General features: G+C 42.8%; 1 protein-coding gene across 3 annotated transcripts in view; it reads left to right on the forward strand.

Moving 5' to 3' along the window:
- The window catches only part of Slc18b1 (solute carrier family 18 member B1), a 34,363-nt gene that overhangs the window by 14,011 nt on the left and 5,417 nt on the right, over nt 1-14,935 (forward strand). For 2 of the 3 annotated variants that reach the window (XM_021221570.2, XM_029533171.1), the window contains exons 6-11: nt 591-747; nt 6,608-6,744; nt 8,574-8,675; nt 10,420-10,511; nt 12,251-12,346; nt 13,744-13,818. In XM_021221570.2, coding sequence (XP_021077229.1) covers nt 591-747; nt 6,608-6,744; nt 8,574-8,675; nt 10,420-10,511; nt 12,251-12,346; nt 13,744-13,818 — 659 coding nt within the window. Of the gene's footprint in view, nt 1-590; nt 748-6,607; nt 6,745-8,573; nt 8,676-10,419; nt 10,512-12,250; nt 12,347-13,743; nt 13,819-14,935 lie in introns of those variants that run through there. The other variant, XM_029533172.1, reaches the window with a different exon arrangement.

Below are 14,935 nucleotides of genomic sequence, written 5' to 3' on the forward strand. Positions count from 1 at the left end.
CTGATCTTCCTTAGGTAACTGTATTGTTGGGTTGTCATGGATGCCACTTCCCTGTCTCATGCAGAGGACACTCCCTCATAGCAGACGTCCTGGGCCTCTGGCTCTTACCATCTTCTGCCCTTATGCTCCTTGGTGCTCCCTGAGACTTAGGTATATGGGTGTGGTGCATATATGTCAGTTGGTGTTGAACACCCTGTGACCAGTTGTGGATTTCTGTAATGGGCTCCAGCAGCTTCGAAAAGAAGCATCTTTGATGTAAGGTGGGAGGTGCACTCCCCTGTGGCTATAAGGACAAATACTTACAAACTATACTGGCTTAGGAAAGTGGCAGTTACCAGGGTCTGTTTCCGTGCCTGTGGCCTTACCAGCCACGGGGAGGCTAGTTAGGTTTCCAGGACCAGGCATTTTGAGATGGGGTCTAACTCTGCCACCCTTTCTGGTCTGGGACCCATAAGAGATCTATCTGCCCCTGCTTCCCAAGTGCTGACATTAAAGGTGTGTGTCATTATGCCTGACACTAGTAATTCTTCAACTAAAAATCCATGAGCTAAATCCTTGTTTCGTTTTTGTTTTTGTTTTTTTACTTTTAGGGAAGTCTTGAGGTTTTTTCTGGACTGGGACTGGTAGCAGGTCCCCCTTTAGGTGGCCTTTTGTATCAATCCTTTGGCTACGAGGTGCCCTTTATTTTTCTGGGGTGCATAGTTCTGTTGATGATACCACTCAACCTATGCATTTTGCCTAGTTATGGTAAGTTCAAACTTAATACTCATTTTAGACCTTTTATTTTTATGACTTTGTAAAGAATACATTACAGTATGTTAGCTTTTAGTTAATGTAATCAATGTTTCCCCCTTTGGCCACACCCTCAAAAACTGGTTCTCTTTCCTAAAACACGGGTAATTAATTAATTCATGAGAATTTTTGCTTACAGAGGACTAGGGATATCGCTCAATCAGCAGACTACTTGTGTACCATGCAACACGTCCTAGGTTTGCTCTCTAGCGCCACACAAGCAGAGCATGGTGGTGCTCATCTTTAAAGCACCTCAGCTATTGGGTGAATTTAAGGCCAGCCTAGGTTGCGTGAGGCCCTATCTTTTAAAAAAAAAAAAGGGTTGCAGAGATGGCTCAGCGGTTAAGAGCACTGACTGTTCTTCCGAAGGTCCAGAGTTCAAATCCCAGCAACCACATGGTGGCTCACAACCATCCGTAATGAGATCTGACGCCCTCTTCTGGTGTGTCTGAGGACAGCTACAGTGTACTCACATATAATAAATAAATAAATCTTTTAAAATAAAAAAAGCATATCACAAAATTTTCTAGGTTTTAGGAGAATCAAATACTTAATTTCTGCTCACAAGCCATTGCTATTGGGCCGAACTAAATTTTCACCAGAAATTGCCGTGGGCAACACATTTTGTCTACGAAGCAGTGAAAGCAAGATGAGTCCCCATAAGTTCTAGGCCAACATGGTTTTTAGGTTCTTCTGTTGTTTTGTTTGGTTTTTTTAAATAAGGTCCCACTCTGCAGCCCTGCCCATCCTGGAACTCACAGGCTGCTCTTCCACCCCCAGAGATTGTCCTGCTCCTACCATTCCCAACTCTAGGTCAACTTTGTGTACTTCGCCAGTTCCACGCCATCCTGGGCACCACGTGAACACGTTTGTTTTTCACTCCCTAAGTTTCTTTGAGATCCATCGCAAACAAACTAAAGCGTTCAGTGTAGCAGTGGGCCCTCTGCTTGTCTAGAATAGTAACAGTTAGAAGGACACAGGTCCCTGGCACAGTAAAGGAATCATTCCGGGTCCAACGCTTCCATCCCCACATAAATCACTGGTCTCTGTGATAAGCACCTGTAAGTTGTTAGAGACCCATGGTCTCTGGTTAACTGATAGGCGCTAACCAGGGCAAGGAGCATAGAACACTTTGGGCCGTCAGGTACTTAGCTGTGGCTCATTTGTAGTTAGTTCCCTTTGGTCCAAATGAAACTTACCAGCCAGGTTATGTAGATTGTAAACATTGATTCTCAGTAGGGTAGTCAACTCGTATTCTTGCCAGGTTACTATGGGGAACTGGGGAGAACAGAGCCAGCCAGGCAATACCACAGTGAACCACAAGGTGGTGCTTATCTTCTTCGCAAGTGTAAGGAATCAGTTTTTGTTTGATTTGTTTGGTTTTGTTTGATGTTTTTTTCCCTTAGTTTAATGTCCTGGGTTGTGTCCAGGTATTATGGATATTTGACTGATAATTGAAGAAACAGTCAGCAACAGGCCTGGAGAGATGGGCCAGTGGTGAAGAGCATCGGATGCTCTTGTAGAGGACCTGAGTTGGATTCCCAGAAACCACATGGTGACTCACAGCATTCTGTAACTCCAGTTCCAGAGGTCTACACCCTCCTCTGACCTCCTTGGGCATCAGTCATGCATGTGGTCTGTATACAAACAGGCAGGTGAAACACTCAAAATTATAAAATTAATAAGTCTAATTTTTTTTTAAAAAAAAAAATAGGGCTGGAGAGATGGCTCAGCGATTAAGAGCACTGACTGTTTTTCTAGAGGTCCTGAGTTCAAATCCCAGCAAATACATGGTGGCTCACAACCATCTGTAATGGGATCTGATGCCCTCCTTCTAGTGTGTGTCTGAAGACAGCTACAGTGTACTCACATACATAAAATTAAAAAAAATCTCAAAAAAGAAAAAAGAAGAAAGAAAAGAAAGGGGTCAGATTCACATGTAGCAGAAGAAAAAAAAAAAACTCTGTATTACATTAGGAAATGAGAAAAGATAGCTAAGACAGGCTAATTAAAACTGGAATAAAAAAAATCCCTAAGGTAGATAATATTAAGTTTGGAGTGTTCCTACATAAGTTCACTCTTACAGTTATTGAAAGTTTTAATGCAGACAACTAGGATAGTTGTTGTTGTAAATCTCCAATCCAAATAAACCCAGGCAAAGAAAACACCACCCAGTTAATATGAATAAAACTTCACGCCTAGATTGGGCAGATCTACCGCTACACTACCATCTTCCTTGGCTCTGAGACCCCTATTGCTTGAGGTTTCTCCAGGCCACGTGGAATTAGCATCAAAATACAAGCAGCCCCTGGGCTATCAGCAACAGACAGTAATGAAGTTGTCTTTTGTTTTGACTTGTGAGCAGGCAGAATCCTGAGTTCTATGCCCACTGCTCATTCCTTCCACCTCCGTGGCCCGCCCGCCATACTTAGGATACTCAGCACTGTTTTCCATATCTGCTCTCCAGTCTTACCCTGATGTTCTAACAGTCATGGCATGTCACTCCTCTCATTAAAACCCTCAACCCGAGAACCTGCGGAACCTGCTTTACACCACGGTGACAGGAGGATCTATAAGGTCACACAATAGCCCCACCTCCTTTGTGGGCCACGTGCCTCAAAACAGGCACCTGTGCTCTGAACCAGAACACACATCAAGCCCACTTCTACTATGTTTTGATGTGTGCGCACATACTTATGATAAAGTTTAATTTAAAATTAGGCACAGTTAAGAGATTAACAATACGGGGCTGGTGTGGTGGCTCAGTGGTTAAGAGCACTAGCTGCACTTGCAGAGGAACAGAGTTCAAGTCCCAGCACCCACATGGCGGTTCACAACCATCTGTAACTCAGGTCTCAGGACAGAGCGTCCTCTTCTGGACCCCTAAAGCACCAGGAACACGTGGCAGGTTCCTGGCACAGACGTGCATACAGGCAAAACACCACATACACATAAAATATTTAAATAATTTGTAAAAGGAGATTAGCAATAGTTATGAAAGCATAAAACAAGTACAATTGCCATAATAAAAGTTAAAATTTAGAAACTCATTGTTTCTGGATTTTTCCAGCTATTATTATTATTATTATTATTATTATTATTATTATTATATAATTTTTTTTTAAAGACAGGGTTTTTCTGTGCAGCCCTGGCCATCCCTCTTGAGTGCTGGGATTAAAGGTGTGTGCCACCATAGCCCTGCCCTATTTCTTACTTTACTTGGCATTGTTGACAGTGCAGAGATGAAATCTCAGAACGCAAAGCTCTCGTACTTGGGAATTACTAAGAGTAGACTCTAAAAGTTCTTATATAAAAAATGACAAGCAGGAGAGGTAAGGTATGGTCTTTGATAGCTCCTTGGGTTTGTTTATTCTAGTGCACGTACAGGCACACACATATACAGACATCAGTGCCAGACACTACTACTGATAAGCCTCATTTTACTTGTGAATTAATTTGTTTTCTGAGACTGGCTCTCCTATCTCTACCTGCAGCATGACACGATTGTAGGCAAACTCAAAATAAAATCTTTATGAAACACACAAACTATCCTGAAAGCCATTTGAGCAGTTTTTGAGTGTCAATAAAAGAGTTGTCACATGAAGTTGAATTTGAATATACAAATTCTTCCATAACCTCTACTGACCCAGTATGGTTTGTCTCTGTCCCCTTTTCTAAGTAGTTTCCTCAAACCTCTCCTTTGTAGGATAATGGTGTCAAGTGGCACCGTGTGTGTGTGTGTGTGTGTGTGTGTGTGTGTGTGTGTGTGTCTTTTTCATGGACTTCCCCATTCCCCCATCTCTGATACATTTCAGGTCAGATGCTGGCAACCCGGGAGTTCTGTCTCTCTGAGGAGAATAGTGAAACACAGGGACACCCACGTACCCTTGAAACATTCCATAGGTTTTGCTTTGTTCTACCCAAGGGTTTTCACTCACACCAGTAAAGTGATGCTTTTTATAAGTGTTTTGATACATCCTTTTATTTTAAACTTAAAACTATTGGTAAAGTTTACTTATTTCATTTTATGTGTATGAGTTTTTGACTGTGTGCATGTCGTCTGTGACCATGTGCATGTCTGGTGCCCACAGAGGTCAGAAAGAAGGCATGTGGGCACTGGGAACTAAACCTCTGTCTCTTGCAGGAGCAGCTAGTGTTCTTTACTGAGCTATATATTATAACGGGAAATGCTTTTGTATACCCAAGAAATGTAACAGATTAAAACAAAAGGTTTTTTATAATTAAAGTTATTTTTATTTTAATATTATATTATTTGTTGTTTTCTCTCTGTCTCTCTGTCTCTCTCTCTCTCTCTCTCTCTCTCTCTCTGTGTGTGTGTGCGCGCGCGCGCGCGCGCGTGCGCGTGCGCGCAGCTCTGCCTGGCTGTCCTGCAACTCTCTCTTGTAAACCAGGATGGCCTTGAACTTAGACTCCAACAGCCTCTCTCTCCCAGTTGCTGGGATTAAAGGCATGTGCCCCATGCCTGGTTGTTTTTACCATTTTAGATTGTGTGATGAGTGCAGAGGCCTGTAGAGCTCCTGGAGCTGGAGCTACAGGTGATTGTGAGCCACCTGATGCGGATACTGTAAACAGAACTCTGTTCCTCTTAAAAAGAAGCGAGTGCTCTTAATTGCCGACCCATCTCTCCAGCCCATCTTTTGTTAATTTTCAATTCAAATTTATTGACATTCAAACTCCACTAAGATCTACTGCCTGCTGGCAATACCTGGATATGCCACAAGATGGCACTATTCCCTCGCTAAAGTAAAATGCATTACCCCCCCCCCCCAGTTTGAGGGCTGAGCTTTTGAATGACAGTATTCTCTGTATTCTGAAAATTTCCCTGAGAATATTACTTAAAATAGCAAAAGTCTGTACACTCTTTGAATTTTTAGATATTGCAGATAGCATGCCTGATACTCAGATAGTCGTGAACTTGGGTTAGGAGACTGGGAGAAGTGATCTTAAATGATAAAAGTCGTTTACACAGTGGCACACCACCTTCCAGTCTCTCAAAGTAGGGTTTAGTTTGTACTCACAAAAATAATCAGGTCTTGTTTTACAAAGCAAATGAGATGAGGAACCCCCCACACCCCATAACACACACACACACACACACACCTGTCCCTGATGGATCTCGAAGCACCGATGGTGACATCTCTGTGGCTGTTCACTCCACTGTCCCACCCAAAAGGCCCTACTTCTAGATTGTAACGTAAAAAAACCTCCCTGCTTTCTGAGTTCGAGGCCAGCCTGGTCTACAGAGTGAGTTCCAGGACAGCCAGGGCTATACAGAGAAACCCTGTTTCGAAAAACAACAACAACAACAAAAAAAACCAAAACAAAAAAAACTTCCTGCACACATCAATTGCACTGGACACTGTTTGTACTTGAAAACCTGAGATTTGCTTTTTTTTTTTTTTTATTCTTTTTTATTTTGGAGTTTTGTTTTGTTTGTCTTTTGAGATAAGTCTTACAGAGCCAGGCAAGCTGACTTCACTCCCTATGTAGCGGAGGATGAAATGAATTCCTGAACCTCCTGCTTCTACCTCCCAAGTGCTGAGATGGCGTGCATACATCACCACGCCAGGATAAAAGTCAGCCTTTTCAATAAAATCGATCGTGCATTCTAAAGATGAAGAGTTTAGAAGCTGATGTAGATGATATTATTTAATTTCAGGCAACTCGACTGTACATTTTTTTTTAATCACTAGATAGATAGTCTTACCAGCTTTGGCCCTCAAAGTAAGTTAAAACATGACTCTAAGAGATGGTAATTGCTATGTTGTATCTCTGTTTCTATTTTTAACCCGAGAGTCCCATCCAGGGAAGCAGTCCTTCTGGAAACTTGTCACCTTACCCAAGATTGGCCTCCTAGCTTTTGTGATCATCTCTCTCAGCTCCTGCTTTGGCTTCCTCGACCCAACCCTGTCTCTCTTTGTCATGGAGAAGGTGAGCACTCCCTGTTCCCACGGTTATGTGCCCTCAGGCTCCTTAGGGGAAGACAGTTAGCTATGAGAAGGAGGGAGACGGGGAGCTGCACTCCCGTCCCTGGTCCCTCAGTGTTGTTCTTTGAGGGATGCGACTCTGTGATCTGGGATCTGATCCATTAAGAAAAAAATCTTCTCCTAGCGTCCAGCGCACTGTCTCCTTCGACCTAAGACCTTGCTCACGTCGTTCCGGGTCTGTGAGAGTGTCTTCCATGTTCCATGTCCTAACTAGGACAGCTTTTCTCTCAGTGTGTGAGTTAGAATGAGGCACTACGAGTGGTCACTAGGTCAGTGGGTCACTAGGTCACTTCTGACCTGAGTTGCCCTCCTCTCCCAGTTGTCCCCTGGTCTACTTTCTTTTTAGCTATTTGATATAATCAGATGGCTATGGTCTATACCACAGACTAGGAGAAAGGAACCAAGAGTGTCCATTGCTGAGACATAAGTGCTGGATTCCTATTATCTATTTTGTTTTTCACAGTGACACACCGTCTTCTGCACAGAACCTGACCTCTAGAAACCATACCTAGGGCTAGGATCCAAGAATGTCCTTGAATAAGTTCTGTGTTTGAGACCTTTTTTTTTTTTATATACATAAAATTTGTGAAACAGTGTATATGAAAAAAATGTCAGTTTGTAGAAATCAAATAATATGTTTAGCATCAAACGCTACAAAAATAAAACTTCCAGGATTTCTGATAGGTAATTGGCTTTTTTTTCTTCCTCAGAACAAAGTCTTTATCCATGTACAAAGTAAGGAAAAGTTAAAGGGAATTCCATGAAAGCTAATCTTTTTTTTTTTTTTTTTAAAGTCTCGAACATTTTTGCTTAAAAAAAACATTTTTGAGGCAGGCAGGTTTCTGAGTTGGAGGCCAGCCTGGTCTACAAAGTGAGTTCCAGGACAGCCAGGGCTATACAGAGAAACCCTGTCTTGAAAAAACAAAAACAACAAAAAAAATGTTTCTTATATAAAAATATTATACTAATATATATTCTAAAATTAATATACCCCTGCATGTAAAGCACCCTACCCCATCTCCTTGTTCTTTCCCCTACCTCTTCCTTTTTTATTTTTATTAGATTTAATTTTTTTACTTATTCATTTTACATCCCAGTCAGTGCCCCTTCTCTGTCACCTGATCCCACAATCCCTTTCCCCTCTCCTTCTCCTCTGAGCCAGTGGTGTTCCCCCCCCCCCACTCAGCCCCACCCTGGCACTTCAAGTCCCTTCCTGGCTAGGCGCACCCTCTCCCACTGAGGCCAGACAAGGCAGCCCAGTTAGAAGATCATATCCCAGGTACAGGCAACAGCTTTTGGGACAGCTCCTGCTCCAGTTGTCTTGATTGATAACTTGATTAGATAGAAAAGTGCCTAAGCAATTAGTAAGATGGATCTCTGGGTAAGGCTTGAAGCTACTTCCAGACAGCACTAATTAGGTGGGATGCCCTCAGTGTTGGAGCATCATCCCAGAGCTGGGATGAAACACAGGAAGAGTGGAGGAAGCCAGCGAAGCACGGGCACTCTCTCTGCTTCCTGGCTGCCACCATGCAACTTCTGTGCTTTCCTGCATCCTCCCCTCCAGGATGCTCTGAAGCCATGAGCCGGAATGAGCTACAATCTCTCCCTTCACACTGTTCCCTAGGCACAGCCATGGCCTGCTAGCTACACTAGGGATACTGTGTGTGACTGATAGACTTCTGTCAATAGAGCTCAGGCAGAGGAGGGGGAGGGAGGGCGCGTATTTTAAAGAGGGGTGTAGCGTTCAACGTTAACATGGCATTTCTTTTCCAGTTCAGTCTGTCAACCGGATACGTGGGACTGGTCTTCCTGGGTCTGTCTCTATCCTACGCCATTTCTTCGCCGCTGTTTGGTCTACTCAGTGATAAGATGCCTGTATGTACACTGAATTATACTTGAGTTGCTTTGCATGTTTAGAGCTATAGCTACTTCCCCAGAATTCTAAAGCTCCACCGCTTAAAGCTCACACCTTCAGCCGGCCCGAGAGAGAAAATCCACTGTCTCCCAGCTTCAGTTGCTGCTCAAAGAGGACACAAGTTGAGTATTTCAGTGAAAGCGAGTCTGATGGTAAAACTCCTGCAAGTGACAATTAGACTATAAGATTACTTGTTCTTTTAAGAGAGGGCCTTATAGTATGGCCCAGGCTTTTCCAGAACTTGGTCCTCTTGCTTCAACCTTCGCCGAGCCAAGATCACAGTCTGTCATTGTTAAGACGAGCCTGGCTTTGTATAATACTTTCTAAAGCTTTCTTAATGACCCAAGTGAAACAAAATAAAATAAATCAAAAAACTCCGATCCTAGTAACAAAGGCAGAGTCTTAGAAGTTATTGGACTTGATCAGATCGAAAAACTGTTACAGGGCAATTCTGACTTAGTGAGTCTGAAAGATGGCCCTGGAAATGTGCATTGTCCATTCGGTAGCCATCTCAAAAAGAATCCCTTCTGTTCTCCCTCAGTTTGGCCTAACCCATTCAGTCTTCATGACTGATATCCAGAGGCAGCACTGTTAACCAGACCTCACATCTCCATGGCTGTGAGCTTTACCGCTTACATTTTACATTTTTCTCTCTTTAGTTTTTCACATACACTTATCAAGACATATATATGACGGGGATTGACTTAGTAACCCAAGTCTCAAAAGGATAACGTCTTCTTTTTTAAAAAAGATGTACCTTCATTTTTGTCTGTGTCTGTGCATATGTGTGCCACATGTACGTGGGTGACCTCAGAGCCCAGAAGCGGGCATTGGCTTTCCTGAACCTGGACTTCTAACGGTTGTGAATCACCTGACCTAGGTGCTGGGAACAAACTGGTGCTGGGGGAGGAGTAAGACAGCTTTAGCAGTGTATGGATTACTATTTCAACAGTGCTCTGACTGGGCAGTGGTGGCATGTGTCTGTAATCCCAGCACTCGGGAGGCAGAGGTAGGTGGATCTCTGTGAGTTCAAGGCCAGCCTGGTCTACAAAGGAGTTCCAGGACACCCAGGGCTACAGAGGGAAACCTTGCTTCAAAAAAAAAAATAAATAAATAAAATAAATAATAATAAAAACATCACACCCCACCCCTCCCCCACAACTTCAAAACAAAACAAAAAAAAAACCAGTGACTTTGATTTGGAACTATCTTAAACGAACTTTGAACTGCATCTCAAACAGCCCTTGGAGCTAAATGTGAAGACATAACCTTAAGCCAGGCGTCACCGTAGCAAGTGTCAGTTACGCCAGCTCCCGGGAGGCAGGAAGACTAAGAGATTATTAGTTCAACGCCAGCCAGGGCTATATTGCAAGACCTTGCTCTGAAAGGAAAGAACCTTAGGCAGGTTCTTAGATGTTTGTAATAGGTCAAGATGTGCAGCTTTGCAGCGCGCTCCCCTCCTACAGGACTTCTATGCTCATCTTGTGAAATATTTTCCTTGCCCTTAAGTTTATCATCTTCCGGTTCTCTCATAAATGCATAACTTTGTTTGCTTCAGTGGGTTTGGCTTTTTGAATGTTATTACTGTAAGTTTTTTTTTTTTTTTTTTTTTTTTTTTTTTTTTTTTTTAAATGTTTTGTTTTTAGGGGGTTTTTTACTGTAAGTTTTTTTTTTTTTTTTTTTTTTTTTTTTTTTCTTTACCAGAATCTAAGGAAATGGTTTCTGGTTTTTGGAAACTTAATTACAGCTGGGTGCTACATGTTCTTAGGACCTGCTCCTTTTCTGCACATTAAAAGGTAACTTTACTTGTCCCCCTCCCCCCACACTTTTGGAGAAATAGTAATTATTTAACTTTTCCATGGCTTGGTACTGTGGGCATTGCTATTTAAACAATGACCTAGACTTGGGACTGTGCTAGACTGACTGCTTGACTGACAGAACACAATTTACTAGAAGCTGGCAGTTCTCCAAGCAAATCTTAAAGTCTTTAGCAGGTGAGAAAAGGCCCTTTCTTATCTCTAAAGTGTTTGAGTGTTTGTTTGCTGAGCCTGGCTTTGAACTTAGGATCCTCCGAACTCCTCTCAAATGCTAGGATTATAGTGTGTACCATCTCTCCCTTCTCCTGTGTTTCAATTGCACAGTTGTTTGCAGAATATCATTTATTGCTAGCATCCTTGGCTTGATACTTAAGAAAAATATAGTTTATTTTTAATTCTTTCTTCTCACTCACTGAGAGGGGACTGAGGCTTTTTTTTGTTTCCAGGTCTTTTTTTTTTTTTTTTTTTTTTTTAAGATTTATTTATTGTTATATGTAAGTACACTGTAGCTGTCTTCAGACACACCAGAAGAGGGCAGGGCATCAGATCTCATTATGGGTGGTTGTGACCCGCCATGTGGTTGCTGGGATTTGAACTCAGGACCTTCGGAAGAGCAGTCAGTGCTCTTACCCGCTGAGCCATCTCACCAGCCCTCCAGGTCATTTTTTAGCATGCAGTAGTTGCTCATTTTGTTATAATTTCTTTATTAAAATTTATCAAAAGGAAATGAGCCCCTTAGGCTTTTCCACATACTTCTAGGCTGACAAACTGTCACAGGAGGAGGGTGACTTTGAAGTCTTTTGGACCTGGATTGAATTTTGGCCTTGTCGACTTGTAGCAAAACTTGAACAAATCATTAAACTTGAAAGAGCCTGAGCTTTCCTGTCTACAGAAAGAAACAAGGGTTGGCAACATGGTCAACATATTAAGATACTTGCTGTAAGCGGTCCTGGTAGCTCATGCCTTTAATCCCAGCACTCGGGAGACAGAGGCAGGTGGATTTCTGAGTTCGAGGCCAGCCTGGTCTACAAAGTGAGTTCCAGGACAGCCAGGGCTATACAGAGAAACCCTGTCTCGAAAAAAAAAAAAAAAAGATACTTGCCGCAAAGCCTGGAACCTTGAGTTAATTCTCCAGGATTTAACTTTAGGAGTTACAAGGTGGAAGGAGAGAACCGGATTCGCGCTGGTTGCCCTCTGACCTCTACACACGCCACGGCACACCTTCCCTCGAAAATAAAGAAATACGATTTTTTATTTAAAAGGAACTAAAGCTAAGCTAATTAATACAGGCACGACAAGAACTAAACGCACAATGTCTGCCACGTACCCAGATATAACCCACAGAGAGTAACCGTCAGTTTCTCGTCTCTTCCTTTGCCCCCCCCCCCCCCCCCCCTTTTTCCTGTGTTTAATGAGATGAACAACAGCATTGGCGTTGAGAGGATTTTGTTATGGTGGGCCAGCCGGGTGGTTACAGATGTGTAGTGTGTATGACTAACCACATGTATGTGGATTGTGTAACCAAAAGTGACTTCAGATGATGTTGAGTTTGCAGCAGAGGTCTAAGGCGCCAGCATGAGTTCTCCCTGAATGCTGTGGGACAAGGTGAAGAAGGCCAGCCATTTGTGCAGCTGATTCTGGGGTCCTGCCTCCCCCTCCGATTTAAGTTTGTGTCTCTTAAAATACTAATGCCTTGTTTCCCCCGCGTTTCTCTGCAGTCAGCTCTGGCTTCTTGTGCTGGTGTTGGTTATAAACGGCATCTCTGCTGGAATGAGCATCATCCCGACCTTTCCAGAGATGCTCAGCTGTGCATAGTAAGTTTCTTGGTTGTCAGAAGAGCTGCGGTGTGAGGGGTGTGGAGGTGGGGTCATCAGTCTCACCTCAGCTGTTCAGTCCCATAGGATGTTTGCCCAATAGTAAATCCTCATGATTTCATAACATGTAAATACTGTGATATAAAGCAGGTAAGTAATAACGAGATCATCCTGGTGATAGCATAGTGACAAGATGCTGTGAGGTAGAGTAGGCTGAAGGGAGATGCTTGGCTTACTGTATGTCTCAGGTGGCGTGCATGCGTGTGCCCGTGCTTGTGCATGTGTGTGTGTGAATAATTTTAAAAATCTGGAGCCAAATGGAGAGGTTTCAGTGTTGCCCCTGTTGATTGGAGGTGAACCACATATGAGCACTGTGTGACCTGTGTCTGTCTCTGGCCATTGTTCCTTGTTTAGAGGGCATGTTTATGAACACTGAGGTCTGTGACTGTGCTGGCATTGCTCAGGGATGCTCAGAGGACAAAGAATTGCTCCTGCATTTTCTTAGAGCAACCTTTGTTCATCCTATTTCAAGAATTTCTCAATTATATTCTTTTTTTTTAAGTTACATTTTTAAAAAAAAATTTTTTAGATTTATTTATTTTTTAATTATAGTTAAGTACCTTGTAGCTGTCTTCAGTCACCCCAGAAGAGGGCATCAGATCTCATTACAGATGGTTTCAAGCCACCATGTGATTGCTGGGATTTGAACTCAGGACCTTTGGAAGAGTAGTCAGTGCTCGTAATTGCTGAGCCATCTCTCTAGCCCTTCAATTATATTCTTAATGCAAATGGGTTATGATTCCTACTGTTATATAGATGTAACTAAGTTATTTTATGAAGATGTCTTCAAATTTGATTCACATGTTTTGTTGCTAATTTTTGAAATTTTAACATCATTGTATTTTACCCTTTATTTTCTCCAAACCCTCACATAACCCCCCCCACTCTTTTCCAATCCAGTTCCCCCTTTTCATTGTTATTGCATGTATATATGTGTTTGTGTACACATATATCCCTAAACCTAGTCATTATCTATGATGTTTCTTGTATGCGTGTTTTCAGAGGTGACCATTTGGCACTGGACACACAGTTGGTGCGCTCTTCCATGAGAGCCACCTCACCTGCTCCCAGCTTCCCTCAGCTGCCTATGTTCTGTGTGTGGGTTTGATGCCCATTTTGTGCTGCTGGTTATTGAGCCCAAGGCCTTAGGCATGCTAGGAAGCTCATATGCTACCACGGAGCCACTTCTTTTTTACTTTTAGAAATGGTATTGTTCTTATTTTTAGTTTTTTCATATGATACTTGGTTTATCTTAATATATCTGTCCAACAGTCTTTCCACACAAGCGCTCCAGTTTTCCTCTCCATGACGGATTCTGTCCATGTTTCTCTCTACAGTGCAAATGGATTTGAAGACAGCATAAGTACGCTGGGACTCGTATCTGGTCTTTTTGGTGCCATGTGGTCAGTTGGGTAAGTGAATGCATTTGCACCCGAGAAAGTGCTGTCTCTAAGGTACAGACCGGAAACGGAAACACCAAGAAGGCACATGAGGTTTGCTAAGGTAAAAGCTCACCCAGGCAGAGCAAGAAATCGAATTTACACCGTGTGACTCCCAGTCTAACATGTCCGTAGACGTCACTAATTCCCATGGCCTGATTCCAAGCCTAGTATGCCAGCAGACTTCACACCATGATAACCCTCATGAAACGCGCCTTGGGTGGTTCTGCAAAGTTTCTTTAGCAGAAGCGCACCTCAGACCTCTGAAATGCATTCCTCTATTGATCCACTTGCTTGCTTCTTTGCTTATTTAATTACTTCCTACTAGACCTGACACTGCACTGTATGGTAGCAACGTGACCCATGCGAACTCAATAACTACATACTGACCTGACTCAGATACTGAGAGGAGAAAGAATAGGGGGTGGTGACATGGCTGAGCAGGTAATGCAATTGCCACACAAGCCTGGAGATGACCTGAGCTCAGGTCCGAGAACCCACACAAAGACAGAAAGCAGGAGGGAACCAATTGCACAAGGCTGTCCTCTGACTTTCTTATGGATGCTCTGCCGTGTAGTACATCCCCCACCCCCACCACAGAAGGGTTCTTTGAAACCCATGCTGCCTGCTGTTGTTGTTATATAGTTCACCAATTCACAGCAGCAATTCCACTTTTACAAATGTCTAGTCATCATCATTCTTTCTCTCTCTTCTCCCCCCAGCCCTTCTCAGCTTTGGATCTGAGAATCAAAATGAGGACCTTACAAACTGTGGGCAAGTGCTCTAACACTGAGCCACATGAGCCACACCCAGACCTAGGACTCTTTTAAGCACAGCAATCACCCTGACTGTTTAGCCTTTGTTGTTCTAGTTTAAAGAAGACAAGTGACTAGGGTGTCCTGCAGCTTTTTTTTTTTAAAGAACTATTTGTATATGTATGTATGTATACATGCATGTATGTATGTATGTATGTGAGTACACTGTAGCTGTCTTCAGACTCACCAGGATCAGATTAAGGATCTAAACAGTCCCATTTCCTCTAAAGAAATAAAAACAGTCATCAATAGTCTCCCAACCAAAAAATGCCCAG

Source organism: Mus pahari, chromosome 21 (assembly GCF_900095145.1).
Source record: "Mus pahari chromosome 21, PAHARI_EIJ_v1.1, whole genome shotgun sequence".
Lineage (NCBI taxonomy): Eukaryota > Metazoa > Chordata > Mammalia > Rodentia > Muridae > Mus > Mus pahari.